Source organism: Amphibalanus amphitrite, unplaced genomic scaffold (assembly GCF_019059575.1).
Source record: "Amphibalanus amphitrite isolate SeventyFive unplaced genomic scaffold, NRLGWU_Aamphi_draft 000177F_arrow, whole genome shotgun sequence".
NCBI lineage: Eukaryota > Metazoa > Arthropoda > Thecostraca > Balanomorpha > Balanidae > Amphibalanus > Amphibalanus amphitrite.
The window spans coordinates 798,365-824,670 of NW_024881672.1; the positions used below are offsets into that span (position 1 = coordinate 798,365).

The following is a 26,306-nucleotide window of genomic DNA, read 5'->3' on the forward strand; positions in this document are numbered from 1 at the left end:
CGGCAATCAGTTTCCGCAATAATGTTTTGCTCTCTGCAGGCTCAGCCGTTGACTATTGACCGATGTGCTTTTCCGCGGTGCCGTAGCTTTATTGGTCCCGAGTTTTACGCCGATCTCTCTCTCTCTCTCTCTCTCTCTCTCTCTCTCTCTCTCTCTCTCTCTCTCTCTCTCTCTCTCTCTCTCTCTCTCTCTCTCTCTCTCTCTCTCTCTCTCTCTCCCTCTCCCTCTCTCTCCTTCTCTCTCTCTTTCTCTCCCTCCCTTTCTCTCTCCCTCTCTCTCTCTCTCTCTCTCTCTCTCTCTCTCTCTCTCTCTCTCTCTCTCTCTCTCTCTCGGGCTGAAAAAAATGTTGAAATGGGCAAAATTTGATCTGTGATGACGTCTGGTGACCTTACCTAAAAGAATGACCTAATTACTTTTACCATGATTTTCGGCGTTCTTTCGAAAGCCACTTGTCGGTCGCTACGTGCATAGACATAGCCTTCTATGTATATATATATCTAAGCCTTGGATCATAAAATCCCCCGCATCATAGATTTGAATATTTGAAATAGTAATGGAAAAATCGGAGTAATGGAAAAATCGGAGTTGATTCATCACGCCAGACAGTCTCTGGCTTTTTTTGTCCAGTTTCCAACCCTTTTTCTTTTTCGATCCGGGTCCTCCTTACCTAAAATTTACGGAGCCGGGAGGCGGCATTTAACACCTAGCAATGTTATCCAGCGATCAAGCAATAACGTTCAATTGAACATTCCAGACGGCACCGGAAGGCGGAATCTACAGTCGCGTGAGCGTCAGTTCCCCCCCCCCCCCCTTTGGAATGTTCCGGTTGCACGGCCTTGAGGGCCTACCTCACTCGTAACATTCCGAAACGCCCAGACTGGTCTCGACACCCAGCTGATCGTACAGCGACGTCATCTAGCAGCGAATCAGAAGCCAGTACTGGGGTATGACGTCAGAGGTCTCCGGCCAATGAGAGTCAAAGATACATCATCAACACGGAGCGAGCTCGCGAAATGGATCATTGGTGAGCCGTCGCCAGTTGACGCCGCCGGTGTCCGGAACAGTCCCGTGCAGTGCCGGCGGATCCCGTCCCGTCTGTCTGGTAACAAAAGTGACCGGCCCGCCGCCCGCGGAGTCAGACATTTGAGTGGTGTTTGTCGTGGTTGGTCTGTGTCTCGCTCGCTCGCGCTACTTTCTGCGATGGATCTGCTGCTGGAGCCATGGGCCGTGTTCCCGCTCTTGGCGGACATCGAGCCCCATCACACCCTGAAGGATTCGGACAAGTTCCAGGCTTCGATGCACCTGGGCCACTACAAACCTGACGAAGTGGTGGTCAAGGTAGCCGACAACGTGGTGACCGTGCGGGCCGAGCACGAGGAGAAGCACGAGGACGGTTACTCGCACAGCCGAACGGTGCGGCAGATGACGCTGCCGCAGAACACCAAGGTGGACCAGCTCACCTCCCACCTGACCCCCAACGGCGACCTGCTGCTGGAGGCGCCCTACATCAACAAGCCGGCGCTGCCTGCGACCAGGGACATTCCGATCGCCATCGAGGGTGCCGGGGACGCCCCGAAGGTCGAGGGCAAAAAGTGAGCTGTGATTTGTCGAGTCGGTGGACTGCTGCCCGCGCCCGCGGCTATGGTTATGTATCGAGCCGAATTTGTAAGTTACTGTTTTGTTCACCATACGCGAGGTGCTGCGGGCGACGCGCTTTCAGGGATCATATGGACCCTCGATTGATTTTTGATTGTAGCCCAGAGATGTGCGCGATTTGGGTCTCTGTCTGCCACGCTGCCGCGGCGTGGTTTGTATCTGTGTTTGATCGGGCCAATAAATGTTGACCGATGCTGATGCTTCTACTGGAGTTTGTTGTCTGTGAATGAAGACTTGTTGATACCGAACAGGCGCAGCTAATCGCAGTGGTCTGGTGGCAAATTGAATGGGATGTGCGTGGATGTAGATTTTCGGCGTGATGCAGTTCAAGTTATGTCCCCGAGCGACTGAAGGGTTTGGGGGGGGGGGACGGGGAATGAGGTGAGGGGGGGGGGGTAAATCAGTCAGGTAGTTTTGGAGCATGGGCTCGTCTGCAACAGTTTTTTAGGGGGTTTGGACCGATTTGGACCACTTGGGGTGGACCAATCAAAAAATTAGGTATGAAAAATAGCACCATTTCAGACAGCGGCGCGTCCAGCGGTGAAGGTTTCATCGAAATCAGTCCAGTAGTTTCGGAGCATGGGCTCGTCTGCAACAGTTTTTGGGAGTTTTGGACCGATTTGGACCACTTAGGGTGGACCAATGAAAAAATTATCGTAAAAGGCACCGTTTCAGACAGCGGCGCGTCTAATGGTGAAGGTTTCATTGAACTCGGCCGAGTAGTTTCGGAGCATGGGCTCGTCTGCTTTTAAGGTGGTCTATGTTTCTGGACCATTTTGGTCCGATTGGTCCAGTCAGAGTTAACCAATCGCCAAAAAAAAAAAACGAAAAACGGCACTTAAATAAGTTATCCGCTATTGAATGGTGAAAGAATTATCAATCTCGGGCCAGTAGTAACTGAGCATGGGCTCGTCCGCTAGTCTCGTCTGATTTTTAGACACTCCCGAAAAAAAATTGACTTGTGCCCGGAGGCGTCGTGGGGCGTGCTCTTGGATAAGTTTTCCATTGGCATTTTCCAAACTTCTAGGACATTGTTTCCTTGTTCCCTTCTTGGCATTTAACATGTAATTTTCCTTATGAAAGTCATGTGAAAGCTTATTTCTGTACGAGAAAATTTGCAAAATTTCGTTAATTTGTGTGGATGTGGGAGACTGAGACGAGAGATAAATGCCTATGATGTCCCCCCCCCCTCCCCAAGTGGGGACACATGCGATAGAGTCACTTTTAAATGTGATATGACCGTCTAATTATATTATTTCGTAACTCATGATAACTGGGTGTATAATAATTTTGACTGTTGAGCGCAATTTTCACATTTAATTTCCTTCTGAAGGAATACATATTTTTGCTAGTGACACCATGACAACGGGCAATAGTAATCCGTGTGTGTTTAAAATTTGATTTCTTTTTCAATTTTCTTCTGGGCAACGACATTAACGATATTGATTAGCGTGTTGGGGTGGGCCATAGAAAGTGAATACTTTTTGGGGTAGGGGCAATAAGAAAAAAAACATTCCCCTCTGTGCCGCCACTGTAAACAAGCATTATTGTCCTCGGCTACGCCTCGGCAATAAAGCATTTTTCGGTCTTCACCCTCGGGATACTGTGGCGTTACATCGGGCAATATTTTTTTTTACTACTGGCCGCTACCCCATACAGTAGTCATTTACTGACTACAGCCGTACGGTCAATACGGTTGTTAACTCAGTTCATTATTCATACTATTAATACCCTACCCACTCCCCAGTCCCATTTACGTGGCTCTAAGAACTAAGAACGGCCTTGCGCTCAGAGGAAAGATGATCGAAATAGGAAACAATCGAAAAGGCACGCTCCCCGGAACCCCCCCCCCCCCCCCATTCTAGACCTTTACTTTTCCGATAGCCAAACCCATGACGTCAGGGTTACATTGAGCGCTAAACTGCGCATTAGATGGTTAAAGGGACTATCCCACCTTCTAAAATGTTGTTAAAACCAGTTAAATTGTGCCCGACTTTATAAATTGGATGACCAGGAACACGGTTCTGGCATTTATTTTTCATTAAACATCTTAGGCTTTCCATATTCCAAACACAAACTTTCAAATATGTGACGTCACAGCCCAAAATTAGCTCTTTCCCCAGGCCACATTACTGTCATAAAGCTGATTGTTTTTACTCTGTAGGCACCACAACAAAGTTCAGATCAAGTTTTAAGCGATTTTTCAACGAACAAACCCATTTAAATCAGAATGACTAAACGAGGTGACGTCACACTAACGGTCGCTCCATGTTGAAGATGGGCCTTGTACAAGGCCCATTTTCAAATGAAGGGAACGAATTTCTTCAACACCAAGAGGCCGCGGGGGTTGAAACCTAAATAGATAGTGGTTTCTGAACCTCGCCGCAAACTTGGCTATCTCAACTCAAACCCCATGTTAAAGGTGGGATAGTCCCTTTAAGGTAGCTATTTCGCAACATGGCATTATCAAATCTGTTCATTGTTTGAATAACGCTGCTCTCGAAAGTCTCACTGTGTCATGATTCATGGCGTCATGCATTTGCTTGCTTTACTTGCTGCGCATTTGCTTCATGTCGCGTGTAGTGCTAGGAAGATGGATTTTTTGCGACACTGCAGTGTTGAAATGATCCGATCCAGGTTATATAACCCGCTGTGGAATGCGAGCCTAAATCATTTGCAGATCAACAATAACCACACTGCTGAACCGTTCTAATACGCATTTTAGTACTGATGTAATTCTTATATAAAGGCCCCGCGCACCGCTGAGGTCTGGCAGGTTCCACGTCCTGTTGGGGGGGGGGGAGGGCAAAAGGCCCCGCTTCGTATCTCCGAAACCAATAGCCGGATCGGAAAAATTCAAACGACATTCGAAAGAAACCATCTAGATGCACAATCGGATAGGATATCAATGACCTTCATATTTGGCCTGTGACGTCATAGGGAGGTCAAACAAGGTCAAATCAGTCCAATTTACAATGACGAGAAGTCGGCCATAAAAAAGGAACCTAGATTTCCAAAATGATTCTGGATATGATGTATGTATGTGATAGATCGGGCACAGTGGCGCAGCCAGAACTCTGGCGACGGGGGTGAGAGACGTTCGCGATGGGCCCCCCAGCAAAGTGGGCCCCCCTCAACCAAATGGGGGCCCCTTACCAACAACGAAGGTCAGATCATTGTCATCATTACCAGCCAAATCAGGGAAAAGGACAAATATCTCTTGATCTGAAGAGGCACGTAAAAAACAACAGCATATTTACAGAAACACGACCATTCTGCCCATATTTGATGGACAGCGTGCAATTGATGGCCAGCGGCCACTCAAAGGATCGGGCTGGGTCAAAAGGCTTTTAAAAAAGCTCAACATCAGTTTTTTCGACTATTACGTTTGATATAGGAGACGAGGTCATATAAGGGGGCACCGGGGCCCCGTGCCCCCTTTGATTTTGGCATTTTAACATTAGCGCTATGGGCGTTGCATGGAAAGAATGGGACCAAAAGTCGGCAGTGCCCGCCCCCCCTTAATTGAAGGTGTTCCGCCGCTTCTGACCTCCATGAGCCTCAAAAACCTCTATGGGCCCCCTCACGCTTGGGGTAGGCTTCCTGAAGCATAAAATCTCTAAGTCTTGAGATGGGCCCATTAGGCATGAATTGGGCGATCAATATACATGTGGTGAGTTGACCTATATCAAACATGATATCGGCTCAATCAGGATTAGGGTAGGCCCTCTCAGACCCAGACCAGGCACGGAGTGCGGACCCTCCCACACATAGGATGATCCTTTCATTCCTGGGATGTCTTCTCAGGCCTGAACTGGGCCCTCTCAGACCTGAAATGGGCCCTTCTCAGGCCTGAAGTGGACCCTCTCAGGCCTAAAATAGGTCCTCTAGGGCCTGAAATGGGCCCTCTCAGGCCTGACATTAGCCCTCTCAGACCTTAAATGGACCCCTTCAGGCCTAAAATGGGCCCTCACAGCATCAAATGGGCCCTCTCAGGCCTGAAATGGGCTCCTCTCAGGCCTCAAATAGGTCCTCTAGGGCCTGAAATGGGCCCTCTAGGGCCTGAAATGGGCCCTCTCAGGCCTGAAATGGGCCCCTCTCAGGCCTCAAATAGGTCCTCTAGGGCCTGAAATGGGCCCTCTCAGGCCTGACATTAGCCCTCTCAGACCTGAAAAATGGACCCTCTCAGACCTGAAATGGGCCCCCTCAGCCCGGAAATGTCGAAAAAGGGCCCCCTCATACCGTAACTGGGCCCTCTCAGGTCTGAAATGGTGCCTGAAATGGGCCCCTCTCAGCCCTCAAACGGGCACTCTCTGGCCTCAAACGGGCCCTCTCTAGCCCCAAACAGGCCCTCTAGGGCATGAAATGGGCCCTCTCAAGCTTGACATGGGCCCCCTCAGGCCTGAAATGGGCCCCTCTCAGGCCTGAAATGGGCCCTATCAGGCCTCAAACATGCCCTCTAGGGCCTGAAATGGACCCCTTCAGGCCTGAAATGGGCCCTCACAGGCATCAGATGGGCCCTCTCAGGCCTGAAATGGGCCCTCTCAGCTTCAAATGGGCCCCTTCAGGCCTGAAATGGGCACTCACAGACCTGAAATGGGCCCTCTCAGGCCTGAAATGGCCCTCTCATGTCATGGAACGGGCCCTCCTAGGCCTTGGATTAGTTCAATCGGGTCTTGGATGTACCCTCTTAAATCATAAAATGGGACTATAAATCCTAAAGGGGGGGGGGGCTATACTGAAAACTGTTTTCAGTCCTATGACGGACCTTGACATTATGATAAAAAATTGTCAGGCTGCATAACGTTACAGTTCGAATCGACGGTGGGCCCCTAGGATAAGAGACGGGGGTGAGATCTCACCCCTTTCACCCCCCCTGGCTATGACGGACCTTGACATTATGATAAAAAATTGTCAGGCTGCATAACGTTACAGTTCGAATCGACGGTGGGCCCCTAGGATAAGAGACGGGGGTGAGATCTCACCCCTTTCACCCCCCCTGGCTGCCCCCCCCCCATTCTAGACCTTTACTTTTCCGATAGCCAAACCCATGACGTCAGGGTTACATTGAGCGCTAAACTGCGCATTAGATGGTTAAAGGGACTATCCCACCTTCTAAAATGTTGTTAAAACCAGTTAAATTGTGCCCGACTTTATAAATTGGATGACCAGGAACACGGTTCTGGCATTTATTTTTCATTAAACATCTTAGGCTTTCCATATTCCAAACACAAACTTTCAAATATGTGACGTCACAGCCCAAAATTACCTCTTTCCCCAGGCCACATTACTGTCATAAAGCTGATTGTTTTTACTCTGTAGGCACCACAACAAAGTTCAGATCAAGTTTTAAGCGATTTTTCAACGAACAAACCCATTTAAATCAGAATGACTAAACGAGGTGACGTCACACTAACGGTCGCTCCATGTTGAAGATAGGGCCTTGTACAAGGCCCATTTTCAAATGAAGGGAACGGATTTCTTCAACACCAAGAGGCCGCGGGGGTTGAAACCTAGATAGATAGTGGTTTCTGAACCTCGCCGCAAACTTGGCTATCTCAACTCAAACCCCATGTTAAAGGTAGTGTGCCACCTTTGAAAGATTTCCCGTTTTATTTTTCCTAGGATAAGAAGCTTCTGTTTTTACCTAATATCGCAAAAAAAATCAAAAATGGGCCTGGAATAGTGCCTTTTTCGCCTAAAAGTTTATCGGTTTTTAGATATGTATAACAACTGTAGTGGGCTCACCTGCAAACAGGCGTCGGGCAACAATCGCGAATGCGGCGCACTTGTGACAATAAGCAAAGGTCATTATAGTGTTACGACCATACGACGTACGGGAATGAGTTATCAGCTGTCTAATCGTAGACAACACAATGTCGAGCCTTAAACTGTAAGCCTGTATTGGTATTGTTTCTTAAATTTGGCTGTCGAACATTAATTCAGGGTTACTTTTAAAGGGGGGGAAGAGGGGAATTTCCCCCCTTCGAAAATTCCGCTCCCCCTTTCAAATCGTGTCTGAACGGCTAGGGAGGGAAAGGGGAATTTCCCCCTTTCAAATTTATTTTGGAGCCCATTTTCAATCAATTCGCTATTCAGATTCTATAGCCATCGTTAATCAGATTCTCGTCATCAATCAACGTTGCTGGCGTTAAGATAATTATTAATTTTCAATTTTCGGTTCCATCCAACCATTTTACGTTCAGTGCAGCAGGAACTCCAGATTTGACCCGATACCGATCGGATAGTCGGTGGGACCGTCTCTTGTCTTGTCTCTTCCGTCTTTTCGCAATCACTGACATATCGGTACAGGCGTCGGCGTAGAAACCGGCGGGGGACGGGACGGGATTACCTCTCCGAACCAAGGGTGGATACAGGGGGAGGGGGGCAATGGGCCATGGCCCCTCCTTTGACGCAAAAAGAAGGTGACCCCCTTTTGGACCCCCTTTTATATTCTGTGTTCTTTCTCAGAAACGACCCATTTATTCACGATTATTTTCACTTTTTCATCGACGCCAAGGCCAATGTAAAATTTTTTGTCCCAATATGACAATGGCCGTGTTTAACCATCCTCCAAACCGGAATCATTGAAGGAAAAACAACGTTATTTTTGTCCCATAGGCATTAAAGCTTTGAGTAATAAATGACTTTTCTCTTTATGCAGCATTCACGTTCATCTGCTTTGCATGCAGAACAGGGCGCAAAAAAAAAATGTACCTCATCACAGCCGGCTTTCCCAATGGAACTTTCACTGCTCACTAATACTAATAGTAATAATTCAAGTTTTGTGCTTCATTAGTTTTTGTTCGGATATCACTGCCCACCTTGTAGTTGTAGAGGTTGCAGTTTTGTAGCGCCGTCGTTTCTCTACATACACGACCACACAAAGAACTTTGGAATTGCTCGTTAACTGTAGCTTTTGTGAGCGTTTAAGAATTTCATGTTTTTTGCTCATTTTTGCTCGAACAGTTTGACATCAATTACTCCTGACCTAAGGTGACCTAAGACTTGAAATTTTGTGCGAAGGTTTCAAATTGATACCCGGTAAGGTACTAAAAATTTGGCGGCGCTGCGCGCCGCCGTTTTTCGCTTTTCAAGAAAACCCACATGGGGGCCAAAATGACCTCCAATCAGGGCGCGGATTAACCTCTCTCTTTAGAAAGGCGTTACTTAATGTTTGGCCGGGGTATACCTACTAGTTATTGATACCACTGATAGGTTGATACTACTGATTGGCATTTGCAAGGGCGCAGTCAAGTTGGGACCTCCCCCGCCCCTTACAGCCAAGGTAGGTGCGTATATTTTTTAGCAAAATTATTTTTTGGCAACCTTCCAAAATAAAGTGGCTGAAACCCGAGGAAAGAATAGGATTTGGGGGTAGGTAAGGTTCTGCGGGCTCCATCCTAACGAAAAACCTAATGGTATTGCCGCCCACCCCCCTTTCAGATGCCCCTGGATCCGCCTTTGCCCCGAACTTTATTCCCCCTCTCAACTTTTCCTGTAAAAGTAACCCTGCATTAATTTGTGGTTTGAAATATGATGTTATGTAAAATAATTGATATGAAACAGCGTCTCTTAAGTTATGACCCCATTACACCACACGCAAGTGGCAGAAATGACAATGATCAGCTGACGCATTTTTCTTGGCCGAAGTCAGAGCGCGCGGCCCGACGCACCACGCGTATTTGGAAATTCCGACCTCGACGAGCATCAGAAGCCACCTAACAGGCGTGTTCGAAACCGCAGGAGATGATGATGAACGGGTTTATCGAAACTTGATTGGATGAGCCTATCGGTAATAGCGATTTTAGTGTGTGCATTTATTGTTCATAGTGGTGTGAAATGTGGTTGGGGTACGACCGACGACCCGTCGGGGCGAATTTCGCACTGGGGTACTCAAAATTTGAAGAATTTTTAAGATGTTTCCATAAGTTTTGAAGGTATGGATAAGTTCTAAAAATCCGGTTCTCCTTATCCGGGTCATTAACTCCATATGGTCCAAGAAAGCTGGCACACTACCTTTAAAGGTGGGATAGTCCCTTTAAGGCAGCTATTTCGCAACATGGCATTATCAAATCTGTTCATTGTTTGAATAACGCTGCTCTCGAAAGTCTCACTGTGTCATGATTCATGGCGTCATGCATTTGCTTGCTTTACTTGCTGCGCATTTGCTTCATGTCGCGTGTAGTGCTAGGAAGATGGATATTTTGCGACACTGCAGTGTTGAAATGATCCGATCCAGGTTATATAACCCGCTGTGGAATGCGAGCCTAAATCATTTGCAGATCAACAATAACCACACTGCTGAACCGTTCTAATACGCATTTTAGTACTGATGTAATTCTTATATAACGCCCCGCGCCCCGCTGTGGTCTGGCAGGTTCCACGTTCTGTTGGGGGGGGGGGAGGGCAAAAGGCCCCGCTTCGTATCTCCAAAACCAATAGCCGGATCGGAAAAATTCAAACGACATTCGAAAGAAACCATCTAGATGCACAATCGGATAGGATATCAATGACCTTCATATTTGACCTGTGACGTCATAAGGAGGTCAAACAAGGTCAAATCAGTCCAATTTACAATGATGAGAAGTCGGCCATAAAAAAGGAATCTAGGTTTGCAAAATGATTCTGGATATGATGTATGTGATAGATCTGGCATGAAGATAGTTATCTGACTGAATGGATGATGATCATTGATCTGTGACGTCACAATAGGGGTCAGCCTCGACCAATCAGAAAACACTTATGTGAATCGCAAGGTAAGGCATGTTGATGTGAATATTCGAGTCTTTATAAAAGACATGTCATATATATGCAGCCACAGAAACATCCTTGAACATTTTCCTTAGACATTTGACGTAACAGGAATATAAAAAAGTCAAAATACATTTACTAATTTACGACGAAAAATATGTTTTTACGTAAGAGTGACTTTTATCACGTGAAAGATCATATTCAGTCAGAAAGAGGTTGATAGGTAAGCATTGACCTATAGGTCAATATGTAAACCTTATTATAGATCAATGTTGATAAGTGCAATGAATATTACTTCTGACTGATTTCAAGCCCAAATACTGAAAACATTGTAACGTCATAAGAACAGTCGCTACTTTTCAGTCATTCAAATAACTAAATCTCTGGCAGTTTTAGAGATATTTTCTTAATTTTTGGCTATGTTCTCTCACATACGTTCCGTTTTTTTAATTTCCCTAAATTTCAGAAAACATTTCAAGAAATCTAAATTTTAGTTAGAAAATTCCTAGATCTTGCGATTTTTGTATTTAGAAAATTTCGGGAGAGCCATTTTGTTTGCCATGCTTTTTTATTCCTTAAGTTCGATTTTTGCGTCTCTGGGTTGAAAGTCTGATTTTCTGCGAATTTTCTTCTTGAACGACTTTTTCGATGAAAAATCGCCGAACATGACCTCAGTTACACCTCTATACAGGGTTGGGCAGATAAATTGGGACAAATATCAACTTCCTCTAAAACGACTATTTTTTGAGTGATAAAGATAATTTTTGAACATAAATATAGGCTAATGAATACTTTTCCATGTTATGCAGGTTGCGTTGTAATTTTGAGCCGGCTGGTCACAGAACGTGGGCTTAAGCAAGCCACTATCAACTTAGTCCGCGCGCACATGCATGCCAATACTCTAATTATGCTCCATCAAATGGCTGAAAGTAGTGTGTATCGAACAGACGTAAACGTTGGAGGAAGAGATGATATTGACTCATCCTTACATACCTATTGCATTGACACCGGCCGCTCCCCCGGTCTTCCAGGGGGGCTAAAAGGCAAAATTCAGTTAAATCAGAGGATCCTCGCGAAAACAGTGGCGCGAGCTTACAACGAAGGTAGCCGCACCATGAGAAAGCGATATACCAGCACCTCAAACATGTACTCTTATGCATTGATGCATATCAACCTGTTAACATAGATGTTGAAGCAGCTGTGACGTTAAAAAGATTGTTTCCTCTTGAAGGGCTTGGAGAAGCGAGCAAGCACGTGCAGGTCTTTTTCGACGATGGTATCCCCATAACCGAACATATGAACTCAGGGGGTGTCGAAGTCTAGTAGGAAAATCTGGCAAATTCCCTGCATGACGTCACGTCGGGGATGACCGACGGCACCTTGCACTGAAAGATACGGCAGAACAGCTATTTTTGAAAAATGATTAAAAATACTTTTGTGCTGTTATGACGCATAAAACGCTTATCAGCATGTTCCTCATCATGTGATAAAGGCATATCCGTGGTCAAAAATAGCTGAGTCCCTCCCAATTTCCAACCACCGACCTCATAAGCAAAGGATGTAAGCGTAATCCTTAAGGGCGACTTTCCTATACATATCCGTACATATGCGTCCTTATGGAAATCGATAGTGTGGCGATTGGCGACGCGCGCGACATCTGTGTGGCGACCAAGTGGCGACTGTGGGACACCTGGTGGCTGCTTTTCTGCTGTATGTAGGCATTGGGGTTTTGCCAGATGTGGTTCCTACTGCTACACCACTATGTTGACCCAATACTAGAAAAGTTATTTTGCTTATAAAAGGCAAGCAAATTGAAAGTTGATTTATGAAATTGCTTATAAATGATTACGAGATAACAATAAAGAAATTTTGATTGAATAATTATTTAAATAACCAACCGTGAAACTATATTCTGGTAGGTTTAGTAGAAATAAGTCCGTGCAACCTTGTATTTAGGGCCTTGATATGAACAACCGCAAACACCATATGTAACATCGCAACCAGCCCAGAAGACGTGATCTTAGTTCCAAAAAGCATGCAGCAGACATCGGTGATGGCATTCCACTCGGTTACTTCTGACGGTCACGTGGGGCCCCCTCATTTTACGGAATCGGGAGGGGGTTCGCCATTACAGGGTACCCAACCATTATTCCGGCAGTTCGAATCAACAAGATGGAAGAAGGCAGCATCCTGCATGGAGTGATGGTCTTCGAAGAGTCAGCTCCCCGGCATACAGTAAATTAAATACAAAATCTCCTGAAACGGAGGATCCCGCAAACTGTACCCAAGGGAAAATGTCCCCTTCCTCATTAAACCTAAGCCCACACAAGTTTTGGTTGCTGGGGCGTTTTTGCGGGTGAGTCTAATGAACGTCCCCATGTGACGGTGGTGAGCCTCAGCAGTGCCAGTTGGCTACATTTACGAGCCATTTCAGACGGGAGATCTCGCCGCGCGTGCGGCCAGTCAAGGCACCGATAAGGACTGATGCAGGTGGACCACGGTGACCATATTTGGTGATAAATGTGTAAAATTGGTGTAACAATAAGTGATCCAAATTTGAAATGCCTATGTTTACAAATTTCTAAGTTACGGCGTTCTAAATGCAAATATGTATTTTGTCCCAATTTATCTGCCCAACCCTGTAGCTTGTGACATGAGATGACCTGGTGCCTCATTTTTTTCAGGAGTTGTGTAGAATTGATGCCCGGAGAGGTACTGAAAGTTTCAAGCCCAAATTCGCGGCCGTTTCTGGGTTATCTGCGAAAACCACCGGGGAGACCCTTTTGTCCCCCCCCCCATAACGCGGGGTCGCGGGTTACTCCGCGCCGTGATGGGGGGGGGGGGGGGTTCACGGTTTTTTGGAAATTCTCAAAATTGTTGATTTTATTAGCTGTTTTCTAAAAATACAGTTTTTTTTTAATTTTTAGGGGTGAAAAACGCATTTTATGGAAAATCCGAGATAGCCATTTTAAAGAACTCGTTGAGCTGCGTCTATTCATGTCCCTAATTTGCAATTTGCTTTAAACCTTGATTTTTGCGATTCTTCAAAAAAAAAAATATTCACCACTTTTTGACTGAAAACGCCATGTAGTTACATCACTAAAATCGATATATCTCAAGAAGCTTTGAAAAACATTTTCTTAAAAACTACACAGGAGACGTCAAATTGATGGGGGAGAAGGTAGGTATGCCAAATTTCAAGTTGATAGCGTAAGCGGTTCATGAGTTATTCAAGAAAAACGGAGGGGGGTCGGATCCGACCCCCCCCCCAGGCGGTCGCGGGTTAAGAGCCGAGCGGGTGACGGCTCCCAAGTCCCAACATTCATGCAGCGAGGAAGGATCTTTCCTCTTTTTGATGATGACTACACCGAACAGTAAGCAGAAAACTGAAATGGTCGAGTTTCGACTCGAAGAGAGGGTCCGTTATTGGAGCAAAGCAAAACGCTTAACCTTCCAGGCGGTGGGGGTGGGGGCATTGTTTGCCCCCTTTAGTTTTTTTTCGATATATCTCTATAACCGCTGCGCCGATCGTCACCAAACTTTCAGTACCTTCCCGGGCATAGCTTTTACACATTGTGACCAAATGTTTTTCCAAAGGCTATGATAGGTTAGCCGCTAATGACGTCGGAGTGACGTCATTTCTGCCATTTTCGACCAAAAAAAAAATGTTTCGCTGGAAGAGCTGTCAGGCCTACAGCTTTAGAGACACAGAAAAATGTTTTTTCATATAAGGTGTAGAATGAACAGGGCTTTTAAACTGCCATCTCGGATTTTTAAAGTTTCCGGATTTTGACCGCAAAAAAATCAAAAAGTAATTTTGTTAATATAATAGCCAAAAAAGCCCTGAATCTGCATAGCTCCAACATGTATAGGGCATGGTGACGTCAAAACATTTCCGTGATTTTTAGGCACTTCTGAACATCGCATGTGAAAATAAATAGCAGCATTAGATTCCTGGGACAAAGCTCGTCTGGAACAGTGGATTTTATGTTAAAAAAGGTTTTTTCTTAGCCATGACTAGTGACTTTGTGATGTGTAGTATAAACGATGTTTATGCTTTGAATACACACTAAGGATCAGGACAGTGACTTTGGGTCACATATACAATGACCATCGGATTAGGCGTAAAAAATAACCCTTTTAACCCTCGCCGGCACAGAGGGATGCAACCCCCCCTAAGGTTTTTCGCGAATAACTCGCGTAAAAAGCGGGCGATCGCGACGAAACTTTCAGTACCCTCGCATTGGTCAATTTTACACCTACCCTCAAAATTTCATGACCCTGACCCAAATGACCTTTGACCTGTGACCTCTTTTCCGAGACCATGTTTGGCCGGAATCGCGATTCGGTGTACTCGTATGTCGGCTCGCATTAGCCGCGCGTTTGCAAGCTTTTCGTGGTTTCAAACGTTCAAACATGTGATTTGATGTTGCTCCCATACATTAGGGTGGGTGTCAAGGTCACCTGAAGGTCAGGTCAGGTCATTGACCTTTGGTGACCTCGGGTGACCTCGGTTCACTTTTTCGAGTTTTACATGTTTCTAGGCTAGTTTTTGGGAGCTGAATTCGATTTTGGCAACCATTTAAACATTTACGAAGTAGTTTTGGTGCCTTATTAACATGTTACGAAGCTGTCAGAGGCGGTTGACACGTATTACGAATACCCGTCAGTCGTCACAAGTCACAACCCTTACCGGTTGACCTGACCTGACCTGACCTGACCCGACCTGGTCATCTTAAAGACATCTGGGCTTAAAGACATCATCTCTGATCAAAACTAACACGATATTCGTGATCAGCACCCCGGAAAACTACATAGCAGCCACACTTTACGACTTTCTAACAGGTCCCGATTTTCCCGGTTTTCGGGTCATTGACCTGACCTGGAAGGTTACCCGATGACCTAGGACTTTAAAATTGGGTATCATCGGCTTCCTGTCGTGACGGGCAGCACGCTCGTTTTTTTTTCTGCGAAGCTCTAGCTCGATCAGGGGCCAAACGCGAGGGGGGGGGGGTCGTACCAACCCCCCCCCCCCCTTGTGCCGTCGAAGGGCGCAAAATGGCCTGTGCCGGTGAGGGTTAAAACATGTGTCGCATGCCCATTGTCAACGTAGCAGAAAGTGACCTACCGTGACATTTCGTGACCTGACCTGACCCTGACCCATGCTTAGTATGACCCCTAAACGCACATGATGCCTTCACTAAGTCTTTGAGGTCATTTTTGGTGAGTTTTGAGCAGGAGCTATCGATTCCGCTATCCGTAAGCCTCATCACGCAGAAACCCCAGAATTTGACCTTTGAGCCGACCTTGACCCGAAAGTTGACCTCAATCTTAAACTCTTAAGAGTGCTTTGGGAAGGTCTCGTAGAGACCTGCGAACGCCGCCTCGCGGAGCTCGATACGACCATTGGTTCTCGAGATAACAGGGTTTACCCCCCCCCCCCCACCCCACCAGGCTGTTGTGGGTACGGATATAGCCCAGGCGGTACCGGGTTAAGTCGGAGTCGGAGTCGAAGTCGCCCGAAAATTCATCGACTCGGCAGCCCTGTTGCTATGAAACAGGAACGATAAACGTGTAGTTTGGTTTAGTTTATTAACACATTAATCACGAATCTTACGTTCTTCAGTGTTCACTATCAGATTCAGGGTTGCTCTCCGCCGCCGACCCTATGACCTGCCCGGAGTAATCAGGGTTGGAGTTACTGTCTGCTGGCAGCTAATAGTGCTGCCCTCTACAGAAAGCGTTCAGCGCCACCTAGATGAGCACCACTCCGGGTTTTGAGGTCGATCTGGCTGGTTTCGGAGTCGTCATTCGGACCTCGACTCCGACTCTGTCTCCGACTCGGGACAAACTATTTTCCGTAGGTTCAGTCGTAACCCTCGTTGGTGTGTGGGGGTGGGAGTGGGGTGGGGTGGGGATGGGGCCTGACGTGACCCTTCCGAAGTGCTTTGTTCTTTGGTCGCCGCACCGTTTGCTGAGCTCACCGAAATTGTTAGCACTACGGGCATCTCTCACCGCTCTTGGTGAAAATGGCTGTTGGCTGGGTCATACCAGGTCAAAGAGCTATGGCGTCGTCAAAGAAACTGAGACAGGAATAATGGTATGAAGAAAGCCAGTATCGATGACCAAGCTTTCAAGCCTGGCCAGGTTTGTTCATTTATTTACGTCAACTCCGTGCCATTCATTGCCATACATTCGCCATACATTGCCATACATTCGCCATTCATACATTCGCCATTCCATTCACCATAGGTACCTACATATGCCATACATTCGCCATACATTACCATACATTCGCCATTCAAACATTCTCCATACATATGCCATGCATTCCCCATAGATATGGCATGTATTCACATAGTAAGTCACAGGCATGTGTCGGTGGCGGTCGGCCCGCCGCCGACCCTTGCGTCCGCCCAGTTGAAATGCCAGCGTGGGGCACATTCGTGCAAAAAAGGATAAATCCATGTATCTGTTCTTTGGTTGGTGCAATGGTAAAATTGTTGAATGTAGTATGGAATTTGCAGATATTTTCCCTCTTTAAACGTTATCCTCTAAAATTATCGCTTCTATTAGAAAAATGACTTTTACTAACTCTGAACGTTTGAACGAAACCGCCCCAGGTATGGGGCGATTTCGTGCAAGGGGTGGGGCACTTCCATGTACCCTGCAAAGTTCGAGGAATTACCGGGCATTACCCCAGAGACTAACTAAACTATGAAATTGGCAGAAGGCCATTTCACTCGATTCCTTTCGATAAGAATGTGTTGCACAACAAATGTAGACTGAATTGGCTGGCCAACAAGAATTTGCCAACTGCCGGCCATCGACCCGCCTCCGTGACCTCGCCAAGGTCGCGTGAATTACTTGCCACGACGTCGCAAGCAGCCGAGGCTGAGTCAGGCGAGCGTTTAAAGGGACTATCCCACCTTTAACATGGGGTTTGAGTTGAGATAGCCAAGTTTGTGGCGAGGTTCAGAAACCACTATCTATCTAGGTTGCAACCCCCGCGGCCTCTTGGTGTTGAAGAAATTCGTTCCCTTCATTTGAAAATGGGCCTTGTACAAGGCCCTATCTTCAACATGGAGCGACCGTTAGTGTGACGTCACCTCGTTTAGTCATTCTGATTTAAATGGGTTTGTTCGTTGAAAAATCGCTTAAAACTTGGTCTGAACTTTGTTGTGGTGCCTACAGAGTAAAAAGAATCAGCTTTATGACAGTAATGTGGCCTGGGGAAGGAGGTAATTTTGGGCTGTGACGTCACATATTTGAAAGTTTGTGTTTGGAATATGGGAAGCCTAAGATGTTTAATGAAAAATAAATGCCAGAACCGTGTTCCTGGTCATCCAATCTATAAAGTCGGGCACAATTTAACTGGTTTTAACAACATTTTAGAAGGTGGGATAGTCCCTTTAAGTGAAACCTACTACAGATAAAGTCATAAATCGCAAAAAACGAAAAAAAAATGCCCCTAGGCAGTGCGTGCACGAACTTGCCCCACAACGTTATTTGTAATTATATTTCAAAATTTATTGCTAAAAAGTGACCCTTTTCAACAAACGAGTTTGCAGCAGTTCCATGAATAGAGTGAGCTTCTTCACCGCCAATTTTGAAAAGCTGAACCACATTTCCGAGTCAGGATCACGAAAATGGATGCTATGAAAACGTTTGGAAAACGCACGAATAATACAACTTTGCGTTTTTATCAAGACTGATAGCAGGTGCAGTGTTGTTTTCTACAGTGAACGAGGGGCGGCAATGATATACATATTTCTATCATTTACCTTCAGCTCGGGCAGTCACTCGTGTTCCCATAAACTGCTGAAAACGAATGTGCCCCATGCACGAAAGTGTCCCGCTCTCCCCTAATTGATAACGCCGCACCTTTGCTCACGCGTGCACCACGGCCAGGGTCATGAAAGTTTCAGTGTGTGTGTGAAATAAATTACCTCAAGGGTAGGTACACCAGTATCGACCAATAGCGTTTAGTTTAGTCACGATTACGATCGTGACTAACCTTTTTTCACGAGGTATTCGCGCAAAACCAAAGTGGTCCATCCTAGTCCGACAGCCCCATTTACAAGAGCGAGGCCTGATAAATATGTAAAACAAAGTTAGCGTTGAGAAACAGCGTTTGGTCACTAATGGCAAAATAAATGTCATCAACTCGATTATGATTTTTTCTAGGTTAACAGTAACTGCAAAAGTATCTATCTAGTGGATTGAGCTTTTCAGGATTCTCAGTAAAACCAGTGCGATATTATAATCATTTATTTAACCGATAAACAAAGAGTAAAGTTTCCAAACCAGACTACATATATAGCACACAATTGTAATATCCCGAAATACACGCTCAGATCCAACACCTTGGCAACGCCGATTAGGTCTTTATCGCTGTCTTCAGACCTAACAATACCTACTGCTATGCCCATTTACATAAGTAAAAATGATCAATTATTGACATTTCCGTTAACTCACAGTGTTAAATTTTATACCTTTGCAAAATGCAAACCATCAGAATGCTCACCCCGTATGCAATACACACAAAATGTTTGTTGTTATCTTTAGTCAGACTTGGCTGGGTACTTGACAGATTGCATGCGGCTCAGCTCAGGAGCAGTGCAATCCTATACCACTCTGTGACAGACTGGTGCACTTCTCTAGGCGGGCTGGTAGATCTGTTGATTGATGATGTTCCCAGCTGGGAAGTAGTTGCAAACGTAGTGTCGTCTAGTGAAGGTGTACGGACCATAGTCCGGTATATTTTGGGTGTCTTCGAAAGCGATGAAGCCACAGCCGACCTCGGTCGAGTCAGCCCAGATGACCTGCGTCAGATGACCGGCGGGGTAGGAAGCGTTCCTGAAGGTCAGGTCGTTCTGGGTGAACACATCCAGCTCGTCATAGAACCAGGGATTGATGGCGTCTTCAGTCCAGTTCTTGGACGAGCCTGGCGATCGCCAGGCGGCCGCCAGATTCTGGCCGGCTGTTTCGCCTTCTGTCTTGCCTTCTACCTCTATTTTGCGGCAGGCGTCGTGGTTGAAGTTGCACTGGTCGGCCCAGCGCTGGGCCACCACGGCCAGCTGGTCGTTCCAGGACAGGTCCGGCATCACCTCGGCGGCCGGCAGGTTGTTGTTGGCGAAGTCGCCGTTCTTCACCCGGCGCCGGATGGCGTTGTGGGCGGCGAGTATTTCGGCCTGCTCCTGGCCGTTGACGTTTCGCTCCAGCACCGTGGTGCAGGTGTCGCCGGGTCCGTCGTTCGGGTAGAGGCACATGGTGTGGTCGGAGCACAGGCTGCAGTAGTCGACGTTTTGTGCGGAGGCGACGAGGGACGTCGCCAGAAGCAGGAGGGACAGCATGACTGCAAGGAGGCTGCTCGGAGTCCGATGTACGCTGCAAGAGACGGTAGATGTAAAGCGACGGCTTATTTCATTGACCAAAGATGAGGAAAGGGAAGTAAACGCTGTTCAATGAGGCTTTAAGTGGTAGAGTCGTTTGTAATAATTGAAGCATGAAATACGCATAATGCTAATGCAGTAAACGGCGTGCTCGAAGGCAACATATGTGTTACAGGCAATCTGTGGATTCAGGCATTCTGTAGAATGCCTAGGGATTATTTAGAGTGCCTAACCGACCAGGCATTCTGTAGAATGCATAGTTGTCCAGGCATTCTATAGAATTTCTGGGCAGTGGGAATTTTGTAGAATGCCTGATTTCCAGGCATTCTATAGAATGTCTAGGATATGTACGTTTCTTTCCATCACATACAGTTGGTTCTCCCATGTCAATGAGACTGGATCAGTTGCTGCTTGCGGCGCACCATTTGGTGGCCGGCATATAGCCAATTTCTCCTTCGCTTCCTCTCATCTCATTAACCTGAAATGGTTTCAGGTGACGACAAGCTTAACCCAGCAAAGAAAATTAGGCGTACAAATATTTTTACTGCCATTGATACAAATTTATAATTGTTGTTTCGGTCGAATGTCTGATTCCACACATTGCCCGTAATTTATGTTTAACTGGAACAAAGTCCACTTGCCAACTGATGGTACCTTATAAAGAAACAAGTTACCTTATCGTATGCTGCATTGGTACATGGTCTGTGTATGCCATCAGCCACATCCCTGACAAGTTTCCTACCTTAGTCGCAGTTTGCCGTTCGCTGCCGGAGCTGCGTCGAGGTACCCTCACCCTGTGAAGCTACCTGCGAGTCTGACCTCCCGGCTCGCCGTCCCCCAGTTGTAGCTTCCTGTCGCTCAGTTATGCAGCCTTCCATCGCGGTGGTGCGCCGGCGGATGGGGCGGCGCCCATGCAGCTGCACGGGGCTGGCAGAGCGATGGATGGGGGAAATGCGCTGCAGCTGTGAATGCCAATGACGTGACCGTGAATCACCCGGCCCAGTTCCACCTCTCCCACCATAGAAAACCACGGTCGGGGCTTATTCTGCCATAGTTCACCTCGAGTCTCGATAGGCGATGGCTAGGCAAACAAAGTAAGAAAGCAATGCCGTCCATGGACAGATCATTCAAAATTGAAATAGTAGAGGATGTTCCAAGGTGGATTTTCACTCTACTGAAGTATCCGCGATAAAACAATTGGATTGCAGATGGGGCAGATGCGTTACTTTATTTAGAAAATGCTCAATAGGTCTTTTCACTGCAAGCATTGGTCACTTACATATTTGGTCCCTTTGGAAGCTGATAGATTTTAGTAGCTGTTTGCTGGCAGGGTTTCCACCTTTTGAATGAAAGGTCGATTACTTTCCTTTTTTGCTTTTAAATTTAATTAATCGAATAGGTGCCCAGCCCGTCGTGAGAAGCAGGGTTGTATACGACTCAATCAATAGCAATCAATTCAATCACGACAAATTTGGGAAACCAATCAAATCAATCAAGTCAGAGCAGTTTTCGGGAATTGATTCAATCGACTCAAACGCGACAATGAAAGGAATCAATCAACTCAATCAAACGACTCAAACCAAGATATACATTAGTTTTTTTGCCCCACCAACTTGGAAAAGTGTCCATAGCAGTCTGGTGTACCTACCTACCTACCTACCTACCTACCTACCTACCTACCTACCTACCTACAGAAGAAACATAAAAATATTGTCATTTAAAATTATAAATTGCCATGCCATTCAAAGTTTCTATGTAATAAGGAAGGATACCTAGTGATGGACAGGTGGGTCATGATATTGAGGTTCAATGGGTAGAATTGGAGCAGAAGTTTCATTTAATGGGTGCAAAATAACTCAGTAGTTGACTTCAACAAATGCCCCTTAACCCAAATCACCACCTTTCACCTAAAAGTTGTCAATATAATTTTGGCCATGTTCCAGCTAAGTCATCAGGCCATCTACCTCATGTAAAGCCCCCGTCTGTCTCTTATGTGAGTTATGCGGAGCTCTTCTGAATTGAACCCTGAACATAATGAACCTAGCTAGGTTTCATGCCACACTGAGTCTGACACCATATGAAAGTGTTGAAAATGTGCTACAAATTTGACAACTTCATTAGGTATGCTTTATGAAGACAGCAGGAAAGCAGGTAGGTACCTACTTACCTGCCTTGATGTGTCACTGGCTACCAACAGTACCAACGAAGGTAGATAGGTTATATGTGAAGAATTCAAAACATTTTATTGCAATACAATTTGAAACTGTTAGGACTGGGGGATAGGGATGAGCATTAAAATATATTTAAAAGGAAATGGAAAGGACAGGGACTCTGGAACCACAGGATAAGTTAAAGACAAAGGAAGTAGGTACAAGGAAAATTAAAACGCGAAAACGGCACGGTGCGACTGCGAAAAAACAAAGAAAACGTTTTGCCGATAAGTATGCTAAGCTTTTATAAATCCTTATTCTACGTCTTTTGATTTTTTGGTAAAATGACGTCATTGGTTATCATATAGTATGGTAGATCATCATAAAATAAATCGGTTGTACAACACCAATTTCGTTTGTTATTATTTCATTTGAAATAAAACCACTTAATAATATTCGGTAAAATATTTTAAGGAAAATGAAATACAGGGTGTCCCAAAAGTAAGGTCATCATTTGTTTTGGCCACACCGCCAAAAATACGCGATGGATAGAAATAAATAGGACATCATATGAAAGAGCATTTTATAAAATCTTATTCTGATATACATATGAGTCAATACATTGGCTCGTAGCCCCACATTTGCTGCTTTTCTGCATGGCTACCATTTCGGGCCGCGTGCACGAATAGACTGCGTTTTACTTCCTCCACTATTCTGGAGCGATTCTCCGGCGAGATGCCGCTTATGTTTGCTCGGAGGGATCATCCTTTCGTTCTGCCCGGCTCGTTGGGTTGTCCTAAAAGACAACCTTTCCGTTGTGTACCCAGAGAATAAAAATATGAAGGTGTAACATCAGGTGACCGCGGAGGCCATTCAATGGCGTTGCCCTGACTGAAAATTACGCGATCTCACATACACTCTCGGAGACAATGCATGATCTTCAGGACGGTGCAAGCATAGTCTCCATCCTGCTGAAACCACTGCTGGTTGATGGTGTCGGCACAGGCCAGCTGCGTTGCGACGAGCGGAAGAACCACTGGGAGGACTCTCGGCCACCTCTCTTGATTTATTTTCACCCGATTCCCGCTGTCGTCCTCAGGACCTCGAAGCACAGGTGGCTAAGTATATATGCCCTGTGCGTACATTATACCTTTTTCTGACGTTTTACCGGTTGAGGCGAAACTATGCATGAGTTCAGAGATAGGGCGAGCTGATAGGGTCTGCTTAGGGCCGAAAACTGGGCGGTATTTACCCTTTGTTTTAATGACGGACCCTCTCTAAGAGTTGAATTTCGACCTTCTCAGTTTTATGCCTACTGCTCGATGTAGTTATGATCAAAAATGTTTTAAGCATGCAAGAAAATAATTTTATGGATGTACCTTGCACGTGTAAAAATTGGAAGTGATTCGGACTCTTACTTCTCGAGATATTTAATTTTTAAATCATGACCTTACTTTTGGGACACCCTGTATATTAAATATGTTATGCTTAGGCTCTCAGGAGAAAAGGATCAACAAACGTTCTGCTGCAAATTAAACAATGCAGCAAATTAGCTATTAATTTACGTAAACGTAATTAGCGAGACTAAAACGACGCTTTTGTTTAAGTTATTTTTGTAGGGGTTTAAGATATTTATAGAGTTCAGTGGGTTGTTTCTGAGGAGATGTGGAGATGTGAATTATTAATTAATCACACTTTATTAGTATATAGGGCCTTGCACTTTATCATCTGGATTTAAAAAAAGTTTCCTGCTGAGTGCAGAAAGGTAGGTAGGTGCATCGCCAGGTATTATCTCATCCATGGCCAGGTTCTATCACAGGATTGGAGCAGTTATTGCAGTTGAAAGTCAAAGTTGGCTGTTCATGTTTAGGCCCTGTTCTTTATTTGGCCATCTACCCCATATTGCAGTTGTGATGACGAGCAGTTTTCAGTGTAGTTTTGTGATCTTTGATGTCATCAATTGGTGTCATTATTTTTCGTCAACTAAAACTTATTTAAACTTTCCATTCAATCGACTCAATCATACGAGTCACTCTAATTTTCGGGAATCAAATCAGTCAACCAGTCGCTAAAGTCAAACGAGTCAGTCAACCAGTCATCTCGAAAAGTCAATCGACTCAATCCAATCAACTCAAAATACGCGTTGAATCAAATCAATCAATTCAATCGACTTGATTGGTATACAACCCTGTCTCACGGCTAGTAATAATTGTAAACGACTGAGCTAAAACTTCTTGAAGAGTTGTGGACGGGCGTCGCACGCCTTTTCATACTTTTTATTGAAACAGTTGGAATACTTTTGTGTGGAATGGATCAAGTTCGAAAGTCGAAGGCATCTGCTTATACACCGTATAGGCCTGCAAGGGCTTAGGAATAGACGGACGAAGATAAGTCCAACGCAAAGCAGAGCAGATTTGCAGTCTCCGTACCTATATGCCAGCATAATAGTTATCAGGTATTCAAAACTGGAGCCATCACAAATCAACCTAAGCCTGGTTGTGCCTGTGTAACTGAACACTAACTGATATTAAATATAAGCATTTTGAACATATATCGCCTTACCGACCAACTATTCCGCTATCAAAAGCCCCATATTAGCCGTTTTCACGGCGGCCATCTGGTACACATTTGGTGCACATCTGGTACAGATTAGGTGCAGATCTGGTCCAATCAGGTTCAATGTGTCTCTTAGCAGCTATCAGCTAGGGTTGGACTAATTGCTTATACCTATGCCTGCTTTGTCATATTATCAGAGAGCATCATCGATAAAAACACTGAAATAAATTCATAAAATGAAGATATTTGCTGCAAAATAAATTAGGTGCAGATTTGGTCAAATCAAGTGCATTCGCCGGATAGCTCGTCGTGAAAACGGCTATTATCTAGCACCGGTGGAAACTGATCCTGGGTTTTGCACCGTAAGTCCAATGAGTTAATTGGCCGGGGAGTTGACTGTACGCACGCTTACACTTCTTTAAGTGGACATGGTCGCTTGCTCAGACTCACCAATTCATGTAGGACCGAACCAGCACCTAATAAGCAGTCGCTCGAGGCATCATTCATGCCACCATTCTAAGCGTAAGATACCTCATCACGTGACACTTTTATCGATTTTCAAGTCGTCCAGCGGAACACTTTGGCACCTCTCCGGGACCATTGACTGCGTCTAGAAATGTTTCGTGCCCGAATTGTGTCGGCCTTCATTTGATCGACGTCAGGTGTCACTCGCAGCTGCGGCACTTTTACCTGTCAGGGAGACGGCAAATAAAGTCATCACCGCTGACAGGGCACACAATACAGGTAATACAGCCTTCAAGGCACAAGCTGGCATGGCGCACCTGTCCTGGAGAGTGGCTGTCTCTTTTTGATCAAAACAGTCCGACGGAGTCTGTACGATGAAGGGCTGTCGCCCGATTAAACCTTTCACTGCATGCCTAGGCTATTCAGATATATTAGCCGGAGAGTTGTTGTGCAAATTAGTGTTCACAAATTGATCTGCAGTCGAAAATGTTCCACCAGTGTGCACCTAGCCAGCATTTTTTCCACGCCCTCATTCAAAAATCGGCTAAGAGACAGGAACTGGAAAGTTGAATTAGTGTGCATTGTGCAATGAGAATTTCCTTTTCAAAGCTAGTGATGTATAAAAATACTTCTCTAACTACATGTTGAATTCAATCATCCCTACTGTCACTCTGTTCACGTCCCATCCCGTCCCGTTGTTGAATTAGCTGCCGTTAGCGTTCATTAAAATACCTACATACCTAACGAGCTCGGCCAGTGATAAATTTTCGCCGGCCTCGTTCAGTCGTTCAGCAGGTAATAGCTGTTTTCAAGACGGCCATCTGGCACACATTTGGTGCAGATTAGGTCAAATTTGGTGCAGATTTGGTTAAATAGGTTCATTCATCATTGTGTTTCCTAAAAGTTGTAAGTTTGCGTTGCACAGATGCTTGTACATACACCTCATTTTCAAATTATCAGACATTGTTTTTGATTAAACAGTGAAATTAATTCATGCTATGGAAACATTTGTTGTAGAAGAGATTTGGTGCAGACTTGGTCAAACACTGGCGGATCCGGGGGGGGGGGGCATTTGGGGCCGGGAAAGTGCCTCCCCGCGCAGCGCCCGAAAGCGACGAAAATTTGCGGTTTTTGAAGAATAAAACGAAAACTAAACAACTTTTGTGAGGAAAAGTTTATTATAAACTGCGCAGCAGTGCGTAAGGAACCGAAATCCGATGCGTATTTGGAATTTGGAGAAACTGTTTGGGGTATGCCCCCCCCGCAACGTCCAAGATCGTCTTTCTGGATCCGCCAGTGTGGTCAAATTAGGTGCTTTCGCCTTTTCGTG

The 26,306-nt window shown here is 45.6% G+C and overlaps 2 protein-coding genes across 2 annotated transcripts; one reads left to right on the forward strand and one right to left on the reverse strand.

Annotated features, from left to right (window-relative positions):
- Nucleotides 1-1,200: 1,200 nt before the first annotated feature.
- LOC122383930 (heat shock protein beta-1-like) lies at nucleotides 1,201-1,596 on the forward strand. The gene has a single exon (XM_043370813.1). It carries the CDS (start codon nucleotides 1,201-1,203, stop codon nucleotides 1,594-1,596), a length of 396 nt encoding a protein of 131 aa, XP_043226748.1.
- Nucleotides 1,597-18,666: 17,070 nt separating this feature from the next.
- Nucleotides 18,667-20,744, reverse strand: LOC122383946 (venom allergen 3-like). The gene is made up of 2 exons (XM_043370839.1): nucleotides 20,548-20,744; nucleotides 18,667-19,800 (listed from the first exon to the last, which is right to left on the reverse strand). The coding sequence occupies exon 2, from the start codon at nucleotides 19,764-19,766 to the stop codon at nucleotides 19,071-19,073; it is 696 nt and encodes a 231-aa protein (XP_043226774.1). The 5' UTR covers nucleotides 19,767-19,800; nucleotides 20,548-20,744; the 3' UTR covers nucleotides 18,667-19,070.
- Between the last annotated feature and the right edge of the window lie 5,562 nt (nucleotides 20,745-26,306).

What these genes read in the sequence shown, in the direction of transcription:
- LOC122383930 (XM_043370813.1), top strand. Translation starts at nt 1,201, where the DNA reads ATGGATCTGCTGCTGGAGCCATGGGCCGTGTTCCCGCTCTTGGCGGAC.
- LOC122383946 (XM_043370839.1), bottom strand. Translation starts at nt 19,766, where the DNA reads ATGCTGTCCCTCCTGCTTCTGGCGACGTCCCTCGTCGCCTCCGCACAA.